The sequence below is a fragment of the Nymphaea colorata genome, chromosome 2 (assembly GCF_008831285.2).
Source record: "Nymphaea colorata isolate Beijing-Zhang1983 chromosome 2, ASM883128v2, whole genome shotgun sequence".
In the NCBI taxonomy this organism is placed as follows: Eukaryota; Viridiplantae; Streptophyta; class Magnoliopsida; order Nymphaeales; family Nymphaeaceae; genus Nymphaea; species Nymphaea colorata.
In genome coordinates, this window is record NC_045139.1 from 28148803 (window position 1) to 28172474 (window position 23672).

At 39.5% G+C, this 23672-nt stretch overlaps 1 protein-coding gene across 27 annotated transcripts in view; it reads right to left on the reverse strand.

The window, feature by feature from the left end:
- Window positions 1-21340, reverse strand: part of LOC116246662 (uncharacterized) — a 67474-nt gene extending 46134 nt beyond the window's left edge. For 24 of the 27 annotated variants that reach the window (XR_007572646.1, XR_007572645.1, XR_007572650.1 and 21 more), the window contains exons 1-4: window positions 21097-21340; window positions 17410-17492; window positions 11450-11661; window positions 6228-6498 (exon numbers count right to left, since the gene is read on the reverse strand). Coding sequence is in view for 13 of the 27 variants with exons in the window: in XM_050076330.1 (XP_049932287.1) it covers window positions 6228-6498; window positions 11450-11598 (420 nt within the window). In the remaining 14 variants the exon portion in view is untranslated. Of the gene's footprint in view, window positions 1-6227; window positions 6499-11449; window positions 11662-17409; window positions 17525-20540; window positions 20773-21096 lie in introns of all 27 variants that reach the window. The other 3 variants (XM_050076334.1, XM_050076332.1, XM_050076333.1) reach the window with 3 other exon arrangements.
- Between the last annotated feature and the right edge of the window lie 2332 nt (window positions 21341-23672).

Consider the following 23672-nt stretch of genomic DNA (forward strand, 5'->3'; position numbering starts at 1 on the left):
TCCAGGTATGGACCCGGTCCCATGGGCACGGGTACCGAGGCTGGCTCGGTACCCTAGGCGGGTCTTTCTATCTCTCCCTCTTATATTCTCCATTAAGTGTAATTGTTGATTAAGTTGATATTACATTTTCTCTCTCCTAGGGTTTCGGTTGTGCCCCTAGGTTAGAGCTTCCCCGTGGTTTTTCACCTCTCTTTGAGGTTTTCCACGTATATCGTGTGTTTCCTCTCGTTCTCTCTTTCTTGTTCGTGTTTCTACAATAATTAAAACTAATGCCCAAGGAACAGGATACAAAGAGAAATGTCAACAAGGGAATTCGGTTTATTGAAGGAAAAATTCACACAATAAAGAACAACAACTTGGCCTTACTCTCAGGTTTTTCAGAGAAATAGAAGAACAGGGAGAAACTGTATGAAATTTGGCTTGGGATGCAGGAACATAACTCCATTGACCACATGTATAAGCAACGACAATGAAATGTTAATGATAGTGGCAAAAATGCAGTGCAACAAGAAAAAAAAAATGCTTATAGAGGAAAGAGCATATAATGAAGAGAAAAAAGATGTAGATTCATGTTCTCTTTTTCCCATAAGCTGCTGCAAAGGTAAGGTACAAATGAAAGAAGAGGTGAATGATATAATGATATTCGGGACCATAATTTCAAGAAAAATATGTACATCATGGAAAAAAAGGCTAAGCCAGGATAGTATAATAATTTCAGAACCAGAACTTGAAGGAAAGTACAATCAATCAGGAAAACAAAAAGCTAAAGGTAGAAAGAGTGTTCCATAATCTTGTGAGTTGTGACGTTTTTGCCTTGTTACTGTTGCATTCTTTTGGTATTAGTTTTCTTGCCTTGTTACAGCCTTTATATTGTTTATTGAATGAGTATTACTCTTCTTCACTTGGCCTTAGTGCCTTTTTGGTATTATATGTATTCTTTGTGACTGTTATAGTCACTTTTCACAGTTCTTCCTCTCAGCCACCCCGTTATATGGGGGAGTATAACTACGGGACGTCTCATGAACAATCCCCCTTTTTCGAAGAAAATCCTCAACTGACTGACACATATACTCACAGGCATTATCCGATCGAAATGTTTTAACAGTTCCACCATATTGAGATTGCACAAGTAGAATGAAGGTCTCTATGATATGAGACACGTCACTACGATCTTTTAACAAGTACACAAAGGTGGTCCTAGAGAAGTCATCAATAAAAGTTATAAAATATTGAAAACCTTGACGGGTATGAATTCCCGAAGGCCTCCACACATCCCGATGAACCAAGGAAAAACCAAATGGAAGTGTTGAAAGATACAAAGCTCATCTTGTGGCCAAGGGGTTTAGTAAAAAAGATGAGATTGATTACCTAGAGACTTTTGCTCCAGTTGCAAAAATGAAAACAGTTAGAGTTGTTATGTCCCTAGCTGTGATGAAGGAGTGGAGGATATACCAACTCGATGTTAGGAATGTTTTCCTCAATGGTTATCTCGAAGAAGAAGTGTACATGCACATGCCCCCAGGATATGAAGAACCAGAGAAATGTTGTAAGCTGAAAAAGGCCCTATATGGCCTCAAGCAGTCACCCAGAGCATGGTTCGAACGACTCAGACAAGTGATGCAACGCCATGGGTATAATCGAGGGAATGGAGACCACACTCTATTCTAAAGAAAAAAAGGGCAGGGTCACTCTTTTACTTGTCTATGTGGATGACATGATTGTCACAGGAGATGATGAGGTGGAGATCATCAAGTTAAAAGTGTTACTGGCTACTAAATTTGATCGTAAGGATTGGAGGAGACTAGTAAGTTGGGGTGCAGACCTGCTTCTACCCCACTTGATGTTGGACACAAGTTGAGCCTCAAAGATGGAGAGCTGCTCTGTGAAGAAGCTAAGGGAAGATATCAACGTCTGGTTGAAAAGTTGATTTATCTTACCCTTACAAGACCAGATATCACTTTTGCAGTGAATGTACTGAGTCAATTCATGCATGCACCTACTGATGCACACCTGAAGGCTGTGGACAGAATACTGTGCTATTTGAAGAGAAATCCTGGCAAGGGACTCTTGTATGTGAAACAAGAGACTTTAGAGATCGAGGGCTATTCCTATGCAGACTGGGCAGGTTGTGCTGATACTAGACGGTCTACCACAGGGTATTGTGTCTACTTGAGAGGAAACATTGTTGTTTGGAGGAGTAAGAGACAGGATGTGTGTTCTCGATCTAGTACAGAGGCAGAGTATAGACCCATTGCTATGGGAGTGTCAGAGTTACTATGGCTGAAAATATTACTGACTGATATCGGAATAGAGATTGAAGGACCTATGAAGATGTATTGCGACAAGTCTGCAATCAACTCAGCCAACAACCCTATACTACACGATAGAACGAAACATGTTGAGATTTACCGTCACTTCATCCGTGAAAGGATTGATGCTAAAGAGTTAATCCTACCTTACATGAAGTCTGAAGACCAAACTGTTGATGTTCTGACGAAAGCTCTGTCTTCAACTTCGTTCGAGAGAAATGTATCCAAGTTGGGCATGTTTGATATGTATGCCCAACTTGAGGGGGAGTGTTGAAGCATGTTAAATGGGTTTCAGGTCCAGGTCTGGATCCATACCCGATCCATCGCGTAGCCCTTGTTGGGGCTTACTTAGGGGTTGTAACCCTAATTTTGAGTTGTTAATGAAATCTTAAGAGAGAGAGAGTCTGGTTGCTAGTGGGCGCCAGTTCCTCCGAGTCCGTCGTTTTTTTCCTCTTGCTGAGGGTTTTTCCACGTTACATCGTGTTCATCGTATTCCTTTGTTCTTGATCCTCGTGTTTCTACAGTGGTCTTCTGTAGCTCTTGTCTCTTTTGTCCCTGTGTAGATTTGTTTCACACCTCAGTGATGTAGGTTCTCTTTTATGCTTATTTGGAAGAAAATGGAGCTTTATCCTTTTAAGGGGTCTTAGTGATCTCCTTTGAAATGAATTTTGTCTTGTGTTAATGGCTCATCATAATTTGTTTTACATCCAGTTGTTTGTGTGCTTACTCTTTGACAAGAGAAAGATTTGTTTTGTTGTAGTGGAATATCACACCGATGTGTGGGTGTGCCCCTCTATGGTTCTCAGTAATCGTTTAAGTGACAAACACATCACGAGGGAACCTCACTCTGCTATGTGAGTGTGCCCCTGTATGTTTGTCAGTATTGATGTTGGTCCGTAACTCTAGTCATTCCATTGAGGTGGTGGCTTTGGTATCTACTCTTCTTGTGGTATCCATCCTAGATCTTTTTTCTTTTTTGGCATCTCAGATTTGGTCTTTTTGGATCGGGAGAGTGAGTTTTTGTGTCACTTGTTTGTTCAAGAGCTAAAGGTATTTTGTTGTACAATATCATATGAGGTGTGTGATCACTCGGTTGTCGTGCAATGTGACATGGGTACGTGAGATTTGCCCAGGTACTTGTGTCAGTATGTGGGGTACCGCAACATGGGTGCATGGGTATGGCTGGGTTTGGCTGTATTTTAAAACATTTAAAATTGTCCAAACTTAATTTTTTCTTTAATTTTGATTTTTCCCTTCTTTTGTATTTCCCTTCCACTATGGTTCTATATTTTCCTCTCATCTTTTGAATTTTGAGAATTTTTTTATTACTACATATATATATATATATATATATGTGTGTGTGTGTGTGTGTGTGTGTGTGTGTGTGTGTGTGTGTGCACTCTGCCGTACCCCCGTACCCAAATTTTCTAAAATTATCGTACTTGTACACGCATATCCATACCCGTACCCATAGTGTTGTGTTTTTTTTTTTTCTTTATACTGGTGATATATGGAGAATGCTACTCCAGTTGTTGCCAATTAAGGGTTCATTTCTTCTGGCCTCTTGGTGAAATAGTTTTGGGTTGTGGTCAGCTGCATGTTCAAACTAATTTAGTTTTAGTCTAGGATGAGCACCATTTTGTTGCGAATACTACTTCAAAAGTCTTTATCTTTCTCTTTATGAAATTGTTCTTTCAAAAACTGTCTTCATCATTTGAGTTTTATTCTCATTTATCAAGACATTCTATCTTTTCCTAAAGGTTATGGATTTTTTCTGTACGTTTTTCTCCGGAAATCTGGTTTACATGACATCTCTATTTTAGTAGATTTAAGCCTGCATTGGAAGTTTCAAACACAATTCCAGACAGAGGAATTTCTGGACTTCTATGCAAAATATTTGCATCAGATTTTATCTAAATTTTTTCGATAGTTGTGAGCCGTGAGGCTTATTTCCCTGTGTTTTTCTTCTGCTCTCTTCTCAAGACTGCACTTTGCGTACACTGAAGTTTTGAATGCCGATTCACATGGGTGTTCTTTTAGAAGTTTGAGAGCCCTGTTTTGACTTATTTGCCATTGGTTGAGAGCAACTTTACCATGAACAAAGTTCAGAATATTCTCTATGGTATCTATTGTTTTGCTCCTGTGACTGATTGGATTGAACTCCTTTTACATGGATTCAGCTTTTGAAGAGTTTCTGTAGAAGGATGACCGATGTATGATCATGGACACAATTCCATGTCACTATCTCCTTTGAAGCACAATTTTTTGCTCAAGAGCACACGTGATGGAGGACAATTTTTAAGCCTCTTGCTGAGATTTTCCCCAGGACCTGGTCTTTTTTTTTTTATTATTGGATGATTGAGCTATGAATAAATGTGGAATAAGACACTGCTGCAGGACCTATTGGTGGTTATGAATTAGCATACGTTGTTTTCCTTCCAAGCTTCACCATCACAAGTTTGATTTTAGAAGATCTCATGGGTTATCATATGATCAGCTTGGTTTCTACAAGGGAAGACCAAAAGACCTCAGTTCTCCTCTTTGGAAATGTCCAGTGATGGAATCATAAGTTTGAGGGGAGCTGTTAGAAAATACTTGTAACTTGTAAGTACTTGTATATATTTCAGCTCTGTGTGTGTGTGTGTGTGTGTGTGTATAAACTGTATTCACATGTGTGATTTGCATGCATATCTATGAGTTTATATATGTATACATGTATATAAACTGACATTTTATATATGTATACATGTATATAAACTGACATGTACATAGGCCATATTGGTATTCTTTATTTCTATTCATTTTTCAGTATTTATTTTCTGTATTCTCTATTCTGTAATTCTCATTTTTATTTTTTATTTTCTGTAGGAGATGTAGTTCCCAATGGCTATATTTCTAGCTGTTGGGCCCTCCAACGGCTTCCTATTCTGTTATATAAGGACCACTTGTAACATATTTTTTAGGCTGTTCTCACAGCCTTTTGTGTTCTCTTTAATAAAGCTCACTTCATATTCAATTGTGTTATTTTCTATTATGCTTTAGTGCCTTTTCTGTGAGCTGTTTATTGCCATATTAACAGCAAATGTTAGTGTCTTGGTGCAATGTTTTTCTCATTGTTAAGAGGTTTTTCTTCATGAAGTATAGATTTTATATGTATACTTGCTGCTTTTGAAGGTTGAGTTCTGCACTATATGAAGGAGTTTCCAAGACTTCGAATTCCTTAGCCAAAGAATCAATAAGATGCAAAAGAAATGTCACAATAGAAATATTAGCTAAGAAGCAATGCAATTCATGATCAAATGCAACTACCCATGAAAAACTATATAGAAATAGTTCCAGCACAATGATGAGTGCCTCAAAATCTTCTGTGAAATGATATCATATAACATTGTTTAGTACAAAAGATACATACACCTTTAAAGGAATAATAATAATTTTAGATCATTATCTAAGACCTACCACTTCTCTAAGACTTTTCATATACAAGGCACCCAAATTCTTGAAGCCAGAACAACATAGGGGGTGTTTGGAGGACATCCTTTCTAACCCAGTTTTCTAAAAGCTAGTTTTATGAAAACCAAGTTTTTTAATGAGTTTTAGAAACTTTGTTTGTTTTTGTTTTCTTTTTTTTTTTTTTGGTTTGGGTCACACATCCAAACCCTGTTTTTTGAATAACCTAAAGGGGACCAGGTTTTTCACTCCCCTTTACGAAACCAGGTTTTGTCAAAACTGGTTTTAAGAAAACCCAGTTTTGATGGCACCCAAACTCTCCAAAAGCCTGGTTTTAGCGGTTTTGCTCCAAAACCTGGTTTTGAAATGTCACCCAAACACCCCCATAATATTTTCTTGATTTAATTCATACTATAAAGATCCAGCAGTCATGGGAAAAAATTTAACGGTAAGGTTGGAGTCAGAAACCTCTCTGAATGCAAGGAACCCTGGAACATATGGGTTCTGGAGTCTTGAAACATTGTAATCTTCATAAACAACATTCATAGTATTAAAATCCAAAACAACAAGTGCACCACATGCAACAGAAGGATCATCTTTGGAGAAACTCAGATCAACTCCTCCAATGTAGTGCAGTTGATTTTTGCCAAAGCAGGTGCTTTTTTTGCCTTCTCTTTCAGCTACAATCCATGCAAAATCATCCTCCACGATTACTTCTTTCTTGAGAGATTCTTGTATTCTGAAAACCAGGATTTTTAAAGGATCAATTGATATAGTCCTAATCCTATGTTACCACAAAATTTACAAGTTCAGCTGGCACAGCAAATACATATCCATGTGCCGCTCAAGTGCATGCAGGCTACTAAACCTACTCATGTCCATGCACCTGCACCCACACCCACACCAATAAACACATGCACATTCTTGTGGACATAAATATATGATAACTTTGTGAAGGTACCAATTATAAATGGAAATAAGCATAATATTACATAATTATAACACCATCAGCTAAAACTAATTCAGACATGCCTTCCCAGTTATCCAATCATTTTGCCGCTAAACCAGTTTAGCCTTCATGAGTATGGCATCACCCCACAAGTATGCAGGTACATGATTGTGAAGAATTACAGTATGAGCAACAGTTAGAAGTTGCCTATGTTTTTGTTCGGCAACTCTATTATGTTGTGAGGTATGAGGGCATGCAAATTGAGGAGAGATACCATTTTCAGCATAAAAGGTCATTAAGACAGATGATTTGAACTCGAAAGTATTATCAATGCAAATACACTTAACCACAGAACCAAACTGAGTTTTTATTTCAATAATCAAGTTTTTGAGAATACAAATTACTTCAGAGCTTTCCTTAAAAGGAATACCCAACTGACTCGAGAGTAATCATCAACAACGACCAGAAAATACCTAAACTTAGCTTGGCTAGCAACCCTGCTAGGCCCCCACACATCAACATGGAGAAGATCAAACAACCATTGACTTGAAGGACTAAGACTCGAAGGAAAACTACTACGAGTATGTTTGCCAAGTTGACAAGCCTCACACTGAAAAGACTCTGGGATTGAGAGATTAGGTAGGACAGAACGGAACTTGGGCGTTGAAGCATGACCATGCGTGAGATGCCACTGAAGAAGGTAGACTCTGATGTAGAGGAGGTAGCAGCAAGATCCATAGGAGCCAACAGGATGTAGATGCCCCCTTTCTCATAGCTGCCACCAATCGTCTTCTCAGTTTGCAAGTCTTGAAATGAGCATGAACCAGGGTCAAAAATAATGCGACAGTGTAAATCAGTAGTTAACTGTTTGATAGAGAGCAAATGAGATGGAAATTCAGGAGCATATAAAACATGGGGAATAGTCATAGACTGAGAAAGCTTCATATCTCCATAACCCAATATGGGTGACATTCTACCATCTGTAATTTTGACATGACGTGGCTGAGAGAATCTATGTAAAGTAGTGAAAAAACCAGGTCTACTGCAGAAATGTCTCGATGCTCCTGAATCAATAACCCAAAAGATACCTGAATCAAGCGTGGACTATACTCGTTGAGAAGGCTCGGTCAGTCAAAGCAGTGGAAGCCGAAGCCTGTGAGGCTTTGTGTGCCAAAAACTGCTCATACTCAACTCTATCAATGCTAACTGTAACTGTCTCTAGTACTGTGCTAGACAAAGAACCCTCCACCGTAGGAGCAGCAACCTGTGCAGAGCCCATAGGAGGATGAGTAAGGCTCTTGGCCTGTTTGGTGACCATACCTCTCCCCTGTGACATAGAGGATGGACGACCATGTTTATCCCAACAACGATCCTCCAAGTGTCTCATCTTTCCACAATAGGTGCATTGGAACCTCCCACAACCACCAGTTCCACGACCTATACCTCTTCCTCTAACACTATAGGTGGTGCCCTGACCACGACCACCACCCACAGCAAGAGCAGAATCTAGCGTCACACTAGCTGGTTGGGACAAGCTAATGGCCAAATGACTAAGTCTGTTGTATGCATCAGAGAGATAAGGAATTTCACTCCCAGTGAGCATCTGATCTTGGCAGCGACATACTCAAGAGAGATCAGCAAGAAACTTTGCAACCATGGTAGGTTCAAAGTGTGACTTATAACAAGATTTGCATGGAGGGTGCAAGAATTTCAATCGCTCATAGGTAGTGTAGAAACACGAGTACAGAGAAAGAGAATACGAGGAACACGATGTAACGTGGAAAAACCCTCTAGCCTCCAGACTCTCTCTCTCTTAAAATTTCATTAACCATAAGGATTAGGGTTACACGACTTAAGTAATGCCCAACAAGGGCTACAAGATGGATCGGGTATGGATTCAGACCCGTCCCCGAGACCCGTCTAACATACTTCAACACTCCCCCTCAAGTTGGGCATACATATCAAACATGCCCAACTTGGATACATTTCTCTCGAATGAAGTTGAAGATAGAGCTGTCGTCAGAACATCAGTTGTTTGGTCTTCAGATCTCATGTAAGGAAGTACAAGTTCTTTAGCATCAATTCTCTCTCGAATGAAATGTCGGTCAATCTCAACATGCTTTGTTCTGTCATGAAGCACAGGGTTGTTGGCCAAGTTGATTACAGACTTGTTATCGCAATACATCTTCATTGGTTCTTCAACCTTTATACCAATATTCATCAACAATACTTTTAGCCACAAAAGCTCTGAAACTCCCATAGCCACTGCTCTGTATATAGCTTCAGCACTAGAACGAGAGCACACATCTTGCCTTTTACTTCTCCACACTATGAGATTCCCTCCCAAATAGATACAATAGCTAGAGGTGGACCTCCTAGTGTCAATACAGCCTGCCCAGTCTGCCCAGTCTGCATCTGAATAACCTTCAATCCCAAGAGTGTCTTGCTTGACATACAAAAGACCTTTGCCAGGATTTCTCTTCAAGTAGCACAAGATCCTGTCAACAGCCTTCAAGTGGGCATCCGTGGGAGCATGCATGAACTGACTCATCACATTCATAGCAAAGGTAATATCAGGTCTAGTGAGAGTAAGATAAATCAACTTCCCTACAAGACATTGATATCTTCTTTTGGCCTCTTCACAGAGACGCTCCTCATCTCTAAGACTTAGCTTATGGCCAGCATCTAGAGGAGTAGAAGCTGGTCTACACCCTAATTTCCCGGTCTCCTTTAACAAATCTAAGGTGTACTTCCGTTGATTTAGCACGAGGCTAGTCCCAGACCTAGCAATTTCAATGCCAAGGAAATATTTCAACTTACCAAGGTCCTTGAGATCAAACTCGATCGCCAACAGTTTCTTTAACTTAATTATTTCATCTTCATCATCACCTGTGACAATCATATCATCAACATATACCAACAAAATAGTAACCTTTTGTTCATTTCTCTTCACAAAGAGTGTATGATCTCCATTCCCTTGATGGTATTCACATCGTCTCATGACAAGTCTAAGTCGTTCAAACCATGCTCGAAGAGATTGCTTGAGCCCATATAAAGCTTTCCTTAACTTGCAACATTTTTCAGGTTCCTCATATCCTTGAGGCATACACATATATACTTCCTCTTCAAGGTCTCCATTGAGAAATGCATTCTTGACATCAATTTGGTACATCTTCCACTCCTTCATCACAGCTAAGGAGATAATGACTCTGACAGTCTTCATCTTCGCAACAGGAGCCAAGGTCTCCAAATAATCAATCCCATATTTCTGACTAAACCCCTTGGCCACAAGACGAGCTTTGTATCTTTCAACACTTCCATCTGGTTTGTACTTGATGGTGTAGACCCACTTAGATCCAACCAAGTGAGCCGCCTCAAGAATCTTTATAACTTCCCATGTCATGTTTCTTCTCAGGGCTTCCATCTCTTCTTGCATTGCATAAGTCCACTTGGGATCACTTTGAGCCTCAGCAACATTCCTGGGAATCATAGCTAAAGAAAGAGAAGATACAAAACATTTGTAGTTTTTGCTCAGTCTAGAATATGAAACAAAATTACCAATAGGATGTTGAGTACATGACCTGACACCCTTTCACAGGGCGATGAGAAGCTCTTCACTTGCAATAACAGTCTGAATCTTTTCTTCAACAGGTTGCTTCTGAGCACGACTTGGGTCATCCAGGGAAGGACTAACTGGATTGGGAGCAGAATTCTCACCACCTGTCATCTCCTCAGTACAGACTCTGCGCCTAGAGTAAACTTGCCCAAACAGACGATTGCATTCCTCTCCTGCCCCAGTAGAACACTCTCCATTTTTCTCTTGTTCAAGCACCTCAATAGAAGGACCAATGGATTCACGCCTGTAGTCTAAAAAATCTGTAAACAGAATTTCCTGATTCGAAGAATACTCTTCCTTTGACATAGAATTCTCCCCCTGAAGAGGATTCTCACCAAAATAGGAAGCATGTTCAAGGAAAGTGACATCTTTGGTAGCATAGGCACGACCAGTGGAAGGGTCCCGACATTTATACCCTTTTGAGTGGGAGAATAACCTAGAAATACGCCCTTAATAGACCTTGGATCAAGCTTTTTAATGTGAGGACTATGATTGTGAATAAAGCAAACACAGCCAAAGACTCTTGGTGGAAGAGAGAAAGGTTCATGACTCCCCGGCAACATAGAGTGAGGCGTCTGCCCATTCAACACACGACTAGGCAAACGGTTTATAAGATATGCACTGGTCAACACAGCATCCCCCCAATACCTTTTTGGAACATGCCGTTGAAAAAGAAGAGCTCGAGTCATATTCAATAACTGACGATTCTTTCATTCAGCAACTCCATTCTGAGGAGGAGCATAACTACAGGAAGTCTTATGAACAATTCCTTTTTTTCGAAAGAAGTTATCAACAGACTGACACATATACTCACGAGCATTGTCAGATCGAAAGGTTTTAACAGATGCTCCATATTGAGTTTCCACATAAGCAATGAAAGTCTCTATGGCAGTAGGAACTTCACTACGGTCTTTCAACAAGTAGACAATAGTGTTACGAGAACAATCATCTATAAAGGTGATAAAATACTGAAAACCATAATAAGAAGGAATCCCTGAAGGCCCCCACACATCAGAATGAATCATGGCAAATACCTCATTAGACCGATGGTTAGACAAAGGATATGAAGGCCTAACAAGTTTGGCCAGGTGAAAGACATCACAGGACACCATAGTCATATCTAACCTGGAACATAAATCAGGAAACAGCTGTCTAAGAATTCCAAAAGGCAGGTGTCCCAGGCGCTCATGCCACCGTAGAAGCAATTGAAGGGACTCCTCTCTGTTCTTCGTTGCTTGACTGACTGACGTCATGAGAGCCTGAGCAGTACGCATAGGTAAGCGATATAGCCCGTCAGAAGTCAGACCAATCCCAATCCTCTTCCCTGCCACCAAGTCCTGCATAACACAGCGATCAGCAGAAAAAATTAGTTCGCAATTCAACTCTTTCGTAATCTTGCTAACCGACAAGAGGTTCAAGGGAAGATAGGGAACATGTAGAGCATTGTGAACAAAGAACTTGTTCAAAAGTGGGAGACTCCCTTTCCCAGCCACAGAGATAGAGGAACCATCAGCAAGAGAAACACGTTCCTTTCCTGACGAAAGCTTATACTCATGAAAGACTTTAGGATCGCCGGTCATGTGGTGAGTAGCGCCACTGTCGATGATCCACTCTCCCATAGGGGAATCCGCCATCACGTCAATCGAACACCCAAATTTCTCCGGCATTGACAAAGGGCAACCGCGGCAATGGGGAGCACGCAACAACTGGCGTGAGCAGAGGTGCTGAAACTCTGCAGCAGATCCCGCAGGAGAACAATGATGCAGGGAGTAGAGGCAGCGCTAGACGAAAAGGCAACACCAGGAAGCAGGTCGTGCACCGATATCAACGGCGCAGAGGGTGACGGCAGGGAGGAAGGGGGGCGACAACGAACGGCGGCAGCAATGGAGGGCACCACTGGAGTAGGGCCGACCCAGAAGGCGACGGCGCAAAGGACGACGGCAGGGAGCAGGGTGCAACGTCAGGGAGCAGGTCGACGGCGCGGCAGCAAGGGCGACGACGCGGCAGTAAGGGCGGTGACGCCGGTGGCGGAGCCAGCGGCGGTGTCAGCAGCGTCGTCGGACAACGCAGCAGAACGGTAACGGCGTCGGACACGGCGGCTGCGGCGGTGACGACAGCGGTGATGGCGGCGGCGACGGAAACGACGACGGTGACAGCAGCAGCGGCGAGTGAAGAAAACTCCACGATCACCAAAAAAGTCCCACTCTCGTGGGCTCTGATACCATGTAGAAACACGAGTACAGAGAAAGAGAATACGAGGAACACGATGTAACGTGGAAAAACCCTCAACAAGAGGAAAAAAACCACAGATGAGGAGGAGCTGGTTGCCCACTAGCCTCCAGACTCTCTCTCTTAAGATTTCATTAACCATAAGGATTAGGGTTACACGACTTAAGTAATGCCCAACAAGGGCTACAAGATGGATCGGGTATGGATTCGGACCCGGTCCCGAGACCCGTCTAACATACTTCAACAGGTAGCTTTAACTGTTGCAAAGTATTGTGATAGATCTTGATTTTCCTGTCGGAGGTTATGCAATTCTTCTTCAACTTGAAGGATTTTACTTACATTTTTATCTTGTGAATATGTCTACCTAAGGAATTCCCACATCTCCTTAGCAGTATATAATAAGTAATAGTAAAAGTAATTTGTGGTTGGACGTTGTTCATAATCCAAGACATAACCATGTTGTCGTCCTCTTCCCACGTCATGTACTTCCCTAACTTGTTAATAGGTTCATCATCTTCAATTATGTGCCTCTTTCGATGTCCTTTGACTAACAACATAAAGGACCTGAACCAAATTTATAGTTGTGTCCATCTAATTTAACAGTAGATCCATAAGTGGATGCCCATTTGGGAAAGAGACACTTTTGTGAGCTTTCACAGTGAGATGTAAATGATATTTTTCAGTGCCTAAGTGCACAGTTTATTCTTTCCCCATGAAGATGTCATGTGTGCATTTAATATAAACTGTGTTTTGTCGGTATTCAGTCATTTTCTGTTGGAAACCTGTGAGATTTATGAAGGACTATGTGCAGGAGGAGGAATAGACTGAGGACGCCTGTGAGGAAGAGCAGGCCTGCAATGAAGAGGAGCTGGCCACACATTTGGTGCAGGTGACATACCAAACCCTTGTAGGCACCACCAGGTCCAATGCCATGTGCATGGCTGGCCACATCAGGCGAACTTGTGTTTGTCATTGTTACGACCAGAGAGAGAGAAGCCAAAAGATTATTATTAACATAACCTTAATCTCAGATTTAAAGATATTAGGGCTGGCGGTGCAATATTTACAATATGTGTCCAAGCAACATTAGATAATATTAAAGACCTACACTCTAACATTTTAATATTGTAGAAACCCTCACTTAACACTCCCCCTCAAGCTGGAGCATATATGTCAATCATGATCAACTTGTTACAAGTTACAACCTCTTAGGAAATCGCCTATGAGGAGAGCCTTAGTAAAAATATCAGCAGCCTGATCTTCTGAGGAGACATGAACAGTGCTAATAACACCTTCTTCAACTAAGTTCCTAACGTAGTGACAATCCACTTCAATGTGTTTCATCCGCTCATGGAAGACAGGGTTGTTTGCGATATAGGTTGCCACCCTGTTATCACAATACATCTTCATTAGGAGATTCACTGAAATGCTTCTAAAGTCTGTCGGCCTTCCCTTGTTTTTTCAAAGTGCATCTTCATTCCTAGGAAGTCGCACACGACTTCACCAAGGCTGCGTAGCCACTGTACCCCAAAGACCAAGTCTGCTCCTGCCATTGCTACGGTGAAAAGCTCAACCTGAAACTTATGGCCCTGAATTTCTAGGACTTCTTGTGCACATCTTCCCTTACATTTTAACGTGCTGTCGTCCCCTACAGCAACATCAAAAGCAAGCTGATTCTCAATCTATTGTGGGTAGAGCTTGTGTCCACCAGAATGCTCACCCTTGTGCCTCTCAACTGACCCTCCACTCACTAACCGAGGAACTTCATCTCCTGCTAATGCATGCAGAGAGATCTCGGGAGAAGCCCCACTGTCTGCTCCTTCAGCCTCTTCTAATACTGCTATAGGCCTATAAGGTCAGGTTCCAGCGCTACTTCGTCCAGTGGATCCTCTTTTTCTTCCACCAAATACATATGAAGCTTTCAGCAGACATGGCCTGGTGTCTATGGTTGATCGCAGTGAAAGCAAATCCCTCGCCAGCGCTTTTCTTTAATCTGTTCAGGGATAAAACGATGGACAACTTGGTGCACAATTTGGTTTCCCTTCAAAAAGGGCATAGGCGCTACTGGAGCCTTGGGTCTCACAGGCACTGAGCACCGAGCTCTATCTGAAAATGGCAGCCGACTACTATAACTCCTCCTTTGTTGCTTTTCTTCTACCAATCGGGCCATCTCAAAACATTCTGGTAGGCTCCTGGGCTTCACCGCCTGCACTTCGATGCGTATTTCATCATTTAATCCTCCCACGAATGCCCCAATCAGTGCCTCTAGCAGCCATCCTCTGACCATGTTGCTGAGATCCTCAAGGCGTTCATGGTACTCTAAGATTGTCCCCTTCTGTCTGATCTTCGTTAGCTTGTCATTGTAGTCGATGTATGGATATGGCGCAAAACAAGCCTTCATAGCATCCATCAACCCTTTCCAATTCATTCTTCCTTGCTGCGTCACAAGCCATCTATACCATCGGATGGTTGTTCCTTCGAAATGCACCACAGCATGGTTGACACGCTACTCCCTAATTATGCCATGGCAGTCACAAGGGGTCTTCTCTAGAAAATCGAAGAAAATCCATCATCAGCTATTTCTGGGGCACTAAACCCATTCCCCTATCGTTGGCAGCTAGAGGTACCTCCAGCGTTTCCGCTGCTGACAGCGAAGGAGGTGGGTGTAGAGGAGGGGATGAGGGTCGAGAGGAAATGGACGAGGAAGGGGATTTCCAATTGGCGACCGTAACTCACCTGATTCTGTGTAGTCTGTGCTAGTCGGCCTCATTGCCCTTCTGTGTTGAAGCATCTCCCTCATCATCGCTGTGAGGGAAGAATGGTCTGCCATGAAAGCCTGCATTCTCGCTTCGTTGTGGCGTTCAACGGCCTGCAGTCGATGGTTCATTAACTCCATTGTCTCCTCCATGCTCTCTCATTGTGCTTCTACTACTGCGAAGACTTCCTTTCGAGGTAACCTTGCTGGGTACCGCCATCAATCCTCGCTTTGATACCAATATGTTAGCTTCCCAAACTAACACATAAACTCATGCACACAGCCTTAATGAAAGCCCAGCCTTCACTAAACAGGGTAAATTTTGTGTTGTCTTTAGGGTTTAATCCCTGCTCAATTTATACAAAGTGTATGCTGGGGTGGGTTAACCTACCAGTTACCATGACCCAACCTGCAGACAGGGTCCATCTAAATAACCTACTATACTGACTTCAGATCAAGACTCAAACATAACTCCAAAGACTCTACCGTGACTCCAGCTTAACACTACTGAAGACCTACTGACTTCAGCACGTCTAACATCCAGTTACAGGTCCAATAGTTGATGTGCTTCCTTCAAAATAAGGCTGAAGTGCTCAACTACCTGAGCAAGTGAGATTCCTCCAGCTGATTTTTGTTCTTCTTTTATATGCTGATTCTCAACAAAATCAGCCTTTCTTTCTAATTTTCTCAAGTTAAGGCATCTAGGTTTAATGTGACCAGGCTCATGGCAATGGGAACAAATAATTTTCTTGCTTGGTTCTTCATGATTTTTTCCAAAATGAGGTGGTCTATATGCCTTTACAAGACTTCCTGGTCCGGAAACTGCTAAAGCGCTTTCATTTGCATCTTTGTAGTGCATTAGCCTGTTTTCTTCCATAATTAGCTCAGCTAGAGCCTCATCCATTGTAGAATATATTGGTCTATGCAAAAGTGATGTTCTTACGATGTCGAATTCAGGTCTTATCCCATAAGAAAACATTTAATTTATCTTCATAAACTTGTTTTTCTCTCAGCAGAATATCGTGATGACCTTTCCATTTTGGCTTAAAAATAGAGAGTTCATTCCATAATTGGTAGAATGCACCATAAGCCTCTTTTATAGACTTGTCTCCTTGCTCCGATTTTAGAGATTTTGACCTGAACTTTCCATTTATGAGCCACGTCCTTCATGATACAAGTCTCTTTTAGAAACTCCCAGGCTTCATGGGTTAAATCAAAGTTAGCCAATTGAGCATTAACAGTTGTTTTAACACTATTTACCAGCCTGGACATCACTTTATGGTTATTTGACTTCCATTCCTTCCATTTTTTTTTCCCATATCCCCTTGATTTCTGTAGCAGCATGAACAACTGCAGCAACTAAAGCAGGTCACTAATTCTGACAGCAACAGATATCAATGCTGATCAGCAACCAGTTCAACAGAGATCAGTCCCATAATCATCAACACACTGATCTCAGACTTCGTCACCAGTGAGACCTTCAATTCAGCTAAACAGAAACACCCACACAGAACCAAGCTCTGATACCATGTAATAAAACAGATGTCTCACAAACAACTCAATCTCACACACATGTGAACAGAAAAAAGTACTTCATTAACATAGTTCAAAACAGATCTCTAAAGCGCTTACAAAAGAAGGAAACAGTTCACAATATATAGGGAGATGCCATTCGAGAGTCCAACGGCAACTTCAGCTGTGCTTATACAGCTGAACAAAAAAGAATAGAAATACAAGAAAAAGGAAGAATAAAAAAATACATAAAAAGAGGAAAGAAAAATCGCAAATACATACAAGCAGGAACAATACACATACTACTCAACAAAGTACAAGAAAATTATAATAACTTCTAACAGTATGCATAATCCCTCTTGCCCTTCCTCATCTTGTTGAAATACTTTGTGGTGGTAAAACAACTTCAGAAGATTTTGTAAGACCATTCCTTTCCTTTTTTCAAAAATTTATGGCTGAAAGTTGAATGCAAACCTTTTAATATGGAAAACAGAACAATGAATTGACAAGTATGATTCTCTACATGTCCGTTCATAAGCATAAACAACAACACCCAATGCAAGAAATTAATACAAGAAACCAAGAGTACCTTGTCCACTCATAAGGATCTGATGAAATGCATATCTTATCACTCCTAATGACGGAATCACCCATAGACTTCTTATGGAAATCCTTTAGAAGTAGGGGAAAGGAAACAATCAGAGCTGTGATTTTAAGAAGCAATTAAAATAAAAAGCAAGTTAGCATTTCATCAATGACATAGAAACTAACCAAACATTTCCTTTTCAAATAAAAAATCAAAAGTGGAATGCCACATAATGCATGTAAAGGTTGATAGGACCAACATTCAACAAATCCTACTAGTCTATTCTATTACATATAGACAGAACCAAAGACCTTGGCTTGGAACCAAAGCAAAGTGCTGATACATGGCAGATCTTAATTGGTTCCAAATTTTTATGTAAGCCAAAATATTCAGACATGAACATAAAAAAATAGACAGTCTCTTGTTCATGATTTGACTTTGTTGTGTTAAATTTTAATCAAATCTTTAAAAATTATACCCTTCTTTCAGTCCTATAATCACCCACAAAATCTCTCTCTCTCTCTCTCTCACACACACTCACACATTTCTAATTTCATGCACACAAATTGAATTACCTGCAGGAAACATCTAATTAATGAATTAATCATAACCTAAATAGGTATTGCATATAAATTTTTGTTATCTCCTTTTTCAAGAAACTACACATCTTTTGGACTTAGAACTTTTATATGGCACAACTTTTACATCAATTCTCTGCCCCTTGACCCAGGGCTCTTAGACACTGGAGTTGTACATGATGAAGGTCTTACCATTTTGATGAGAAAATATCCATTTGAGGATACAACATGAGAGGTAGATTTTGCACTGAAAGAGGGTTTTATTTGTTTTGTGCTTAGGAGTCCATTTTCGCCATGAAGGATAATGGATTTTTCATTTTTTACAATAGATTTTCATTATTTTTTTAAGATATGGCTTCAAGTGACCCCACACTCAAATGGAAACTCATGATCAGTTAAACCTTGTGTATAATTTTTGTGAAAGGCAGATTTCCACAAGGATCACAGATGACCAGTTTGCCACCAGGTTCTCTATGTTCAAGCGTTAGCAACAAAAATGCATTAAGAACAAACGAGCTTCAAGGAGTTCAATGTCCTGGACTATGGGTTGAAGAATTTCTTGTATACCTGAAGATGTAGAATGCATCAAGATTGAAGGAGCATCAAAAGTTGATGAGGAGGAGGAGCATGAAAGGATGACGTAGAATTTGAAGGATAACATGAAGAAGATGTTGATGATGATTAATGATAATTTGACCTTCATATTTTCTAATGAACAAGTTCTTTACTGATGTTCAAAATTCTAAATTAAATTGATGGATCATGGATGTAGAACTGATGATTGTCAGTTTGTTACTTTTATGAATGGCATGTTTATTCTTGATTTTTTAGAGAAATGACATTTTTATTAATTCTCTGATGCTGTATTTATTTCTGATGTTTCCTAATTGTTTGTATATGTAAAATTTAATAAGACTTACTATTTTTTACATTACATACCAGTACATATTATGCTACGCACCTCACAACATTGATCTATGTATTAAGTATATATAAGGAAAAGGAGCATTTTAACATAGCATGAATATTAGCTAACTGTAACTAAGTTAATTATTATGTCAAGGCTGTCTCTGTGTGTGTGTGTGTGTGGCGTGAGAGAGAGAGAGAGGCTATTTGCTACCAAAAAGAAAAACTGTTAAGCTGTTGATTCCCAGAGAGACTAAATATGTAATTAATTTTCTCTAATAATGTTATAACATAAATGTAAGTGAAAAAGGTGTTAAGTTATTGATTCCCAGAGTGACAACAAATATAATTAATTTTCTCTAACATTGATATTAAGATATCCATATAATTTTTTAGATTTTATATATAAAGCATGGTTCACATATTTAATAAACCAAATGGCCTTATAAAATCACCAGAGCAGTAAAAAATTGGTAAAATATTACCATCATTTCTTAGTTGTTATAATGCATTTTAACGAATTAACAGAATATCTATTGTGAGGCCTTGATAAATAGCAGCACAGATATAATGTATTTTTTCAGTTACTACTCTCTTTTTCTATTTTTATTCATAAACCATATATGCACGTCTCTCTCTCTCTCTCTGTGCAAGGAACACAACTTCATGATAAATCTATGAATTTAATTTAATAATGATAATAAAATATAATAATTAATAATTATAAAAGTATATAATAGTAGCAATAGTAACAGTACAAGCAGTAGTAGAAACAGCAGCAACACTTATAATATCAACTGTGGATTTTACTTTTTTTTTTTATCTTTAACGTAGTTTCATTTCGTTAAAGGTTTTGATAGTTTTATTTCTTTTTATCATTTTTTTCTTTTATTGTTACTGTTCCATAAAAATTATTGTTTTAACACCAAGTGTTTTACTTTCAAGTTTCAACCATTATAAAGAAAAGAAACCCAGTTTCTTAACCCTAAGCAACTGATTTTCTTTCTTTAGATATCACCCTTACTCTATATGTAGATTTAAATATGTTCTGATGCAAATTCATGCTGATAACCACATAGCACTCTGTGAACAATTGTATAGTCGAACATGATTATCAAGGTAACTGATAAAAGACTACACCTACCAAAAGAGCTCCTCTGTGAACACAAATTTGCTGCTGATTTTATACTCAATCTTAGTCAACTTTTACCTCCAAAAGAAAAATAGTTTAAGATACGCTTTGCAACTAATTCACCTTATGCTTGATATCGAATTGACTCAAGTTCCAGAATCAGAACCAAAAGGACGGAGTTCCGACAAACTACCAGAATTTGACCTTCCACCAAAGAACTGCAAATAAAACAAACTAGAAAATACAGAAATTTCTACTCTTCTAAGAGAAGTAGAAGCCCACCAACACACAAACCTATTTAAAACCTTCTACATTTCCTAAACAGGTTCCTGTCTTCCAAATCTAATTCCCTGATCATCAAATTCATGCAAATAGCTAAGAAATGCCCCCAACAACCCTGCAGGAGGTTGGCCTCCACAAACAGACAAACCAAAAGTTCAACTTAAATAGCGAACAAGGGTATAATTTTCTAAATATCTGAAACCTGATTACTTCGTGACATCAAAAAACGATCTCACCAGCTCCAGGGGGTTCGGAGTAGTAGAGTTGCCCTTCGGCTATGCACAGTCGCCGTTCAAGTTCCATGGACATCAACTCTCTCTCCACACGCCAAAGAATGTATATGCCACTGGGACGGGCAATAATTACATGCTTTTATGATACCCTGAATTAGGGACTACGTCTGTCGACCTAGGCGTGGTTTCTTCGTGCACTAGAACTCCACACCCTCCCGCTCCTTCCCATTGACATCTTCAAAAAGATGATAACAGATTATCACTGGCTTCAATCCAAGTTGAATTTCCTCATGAACCTACTAATCGTTAAACCGCAGCACACAAATCCCAGTTTATCCATCAACTCAACCATATCTAAAACTTTCTTCCATGAAACCACAATGAAAAGCGTTCAATTAAACGACGAAACTCTAACAGGAACCAGAAAAATGGAGCATGACTCTTCGGGAAGACGGGCAAAGTACCGTAGAATCAATAACAGAAAAGCTAGAAGTTCAATTCGAACTCCATTTTGAATAAAAAACATGGACAGATCACGATTAAAACTTTGTATAACTACCTGATAGTTCCAGGACTACACGACCCTAGGAGCGAGCTGTAAGCTCATTGCGTTCCCTAGAGGGAATATCTCTGATCTTCCCACTTAACTCTTCGATAATACAACAGAGACGGAGGAAGTCAAATCGAAGGCAGAAGAGCGGATGGAAATGGAAGGTACTCGGTCGAAGGAACGATCAAGGACAATGGAAATTTCAATCCGTTTTATCGAATGTCTCATAAAATTTCCAGTACTTTTTGCTTGCTGACGGAGTGACGGATGTATTAGCATACTTTACCTTTTGCTCATCTCTTTTATTATGTATTGATTGAAGATTTATTATCATTTTATGTTACCAGACCTTCTGCTATTGATTAATGTGAAGAGCTATGGTTTGCTTGGATGATCAAGAGTGGAAATATTGTTGTAATATTGTATGTGACAAGAATGTTGGTATATGAAAGCCCATGATTTGCAACAGGTTTGTAATATGCTTGAGCATACTTGTAAAATCTCATGAGCAAGCATACTTGCTAGATGGCAATTTGAACAATCAAATATGCGTGTATGGAGGTGCATGTCTATATTTTTGATGCTTGGGGAGATCCATTTGTATTGGATGTAGCAGTTTAGATATTTTTAATATTTTTTAGTGTGTAACGAATTTACGGAATCGTTGTGACTATCAATTCTTTTCCTACCTGTACAATCTCAATGGTTGCATTCAGACAGGTGGAACTTTAGTTCTATGCATAATCCAACATAGAACTAAAAAATTTGAAACAAAGGTGTTAAGAAATCAACAAATGAAGATATATGAAAGGCGGAACAAAAATTCTACTAAAAAAATACCCCTTAAAAGACTCCCAGCATTATGATACTCGGGTAGTTAGGTCTAGGTAGTCAAATGCTAACAGCAGGTAAGAGGTTAAGTTCTTCTTACCTCACTACCTCAGGGTTCTAGGTCATGTTGAGACCAGTGATGTTAACAGTGCACCCTCATTACTTAATGTTCACAAGAATCAAACTAAAAATGTGTCGTTCTTATGCTGATAACCTGACCAATCATGCTATACTCTTTGAAACCACTTTCCAATTTAAAAGAAGAATTTGGAAAATGCAAATTTTCATCAATTCTACCATGAAATTATTTAATTTAAAAATTCTCATCTAAAATTTAAAATTTTTAAATATATAGTATACATAAGAGTGAGGCCAATCAGATGGTTGGAAGTGAATACTTTCTTTGAGATTCAAATGATAGTTTACTGGGAGCCTTGCCAACCAATGAAACAAATAAATATTCATGCTGACATGCTATGATAGCCATGTTTCATATTGAGAGTTTAGTCTCGGTAAAACTGAATCGAGACAATTGCATGTTGTGGGGAAGCCAACTTCAGTTGGTCATGATTTCTCAGGATCTTTTTAAGTTTGATGATGGTTCATAAGAAGAACCTAGGCTATTTCGTCAAATGCAAAGGAAGAAACAAATCCTGACTATTCAGCGCGGAGAAAATCTGACCAGCTAGCATTCAGCTGGATAAAAGTCACCATTTTGGAGGCTGCTTGCAGTCAAACATACGATTGCTTACTACTGGAGAGGCTTGGTCCACTCTTGAGAAAGCATATGGCTCTCACTCACCACTCAGTATCATAATTCTGAAGAAAGAGTTTATGTTCGTGAAGAAAGGGAACATAAGTATGGTGGAAAACAAAATAAAGTTGCTTATTAATACCCTTGCAGCTGCCAAATGTCAAATTCCTAATGGCAACTTAGTTCAAATTGTGTTGAATGGTTTTCCTTCACATTATGAAAGCCTTGTTACCTCTTTGGTTGTTAAGGCAGGTCTGAATGTCAAGCAAAAAACGCTATGTGTTAATGCCTCAAATTTGTTCACATCAGAATTGAAGCAATATTGAAATTTTACAAAAAAAATTGTGCAAAATGCAATTGCAAAGCCAATTTTGAATCTAAACAACAATTTAGATTCAAATCATGAATTTATCTCATGACACGAATTCCAATGCAGAATTACGAGTCCAAACTATGTCCAAATTAGGATTTGATATCCAAATTAAATTACAAATGTCATTTGAAATCTAAATTCAATTACAAATGTCATTTGATATCCAAATTCAATTACAAATGTCATTTGATATCCAAATTCAATTACAAATGTCATTTGAAATCCAAATACAATTGTAAAATTCAAATTTTGACTTAAATCCGAGAATTTGTCTAATTCAGTCTAAAATGTTACGTGGAACCCACATGTGGGCCCCACCTAGCCCGTGTGGTCAAGAGCCCCCTAGGGGTCATGCACCTCCATTTAAAAAAAAAAATTCTCTCAATTAAATGAAAAAATCATTTTCAAGGAGAAATGAATGAGATCAAAACTAGAAACCTAGGAAAAGAGAAACATTGATGTCTCTCTCTCTCTTTAACTAGGTTCACATTAAAGAGGGGTCAATCTTCGAAAAGCAATAACTAGGCTGGTCAAACGCACTTAATTCAAGTAGGTTCGACCCTAATGCACCCAAATATGGCACCAATCTTAGCAGTCAACATGAGCTCAGCTTGACCAAAAGGATAA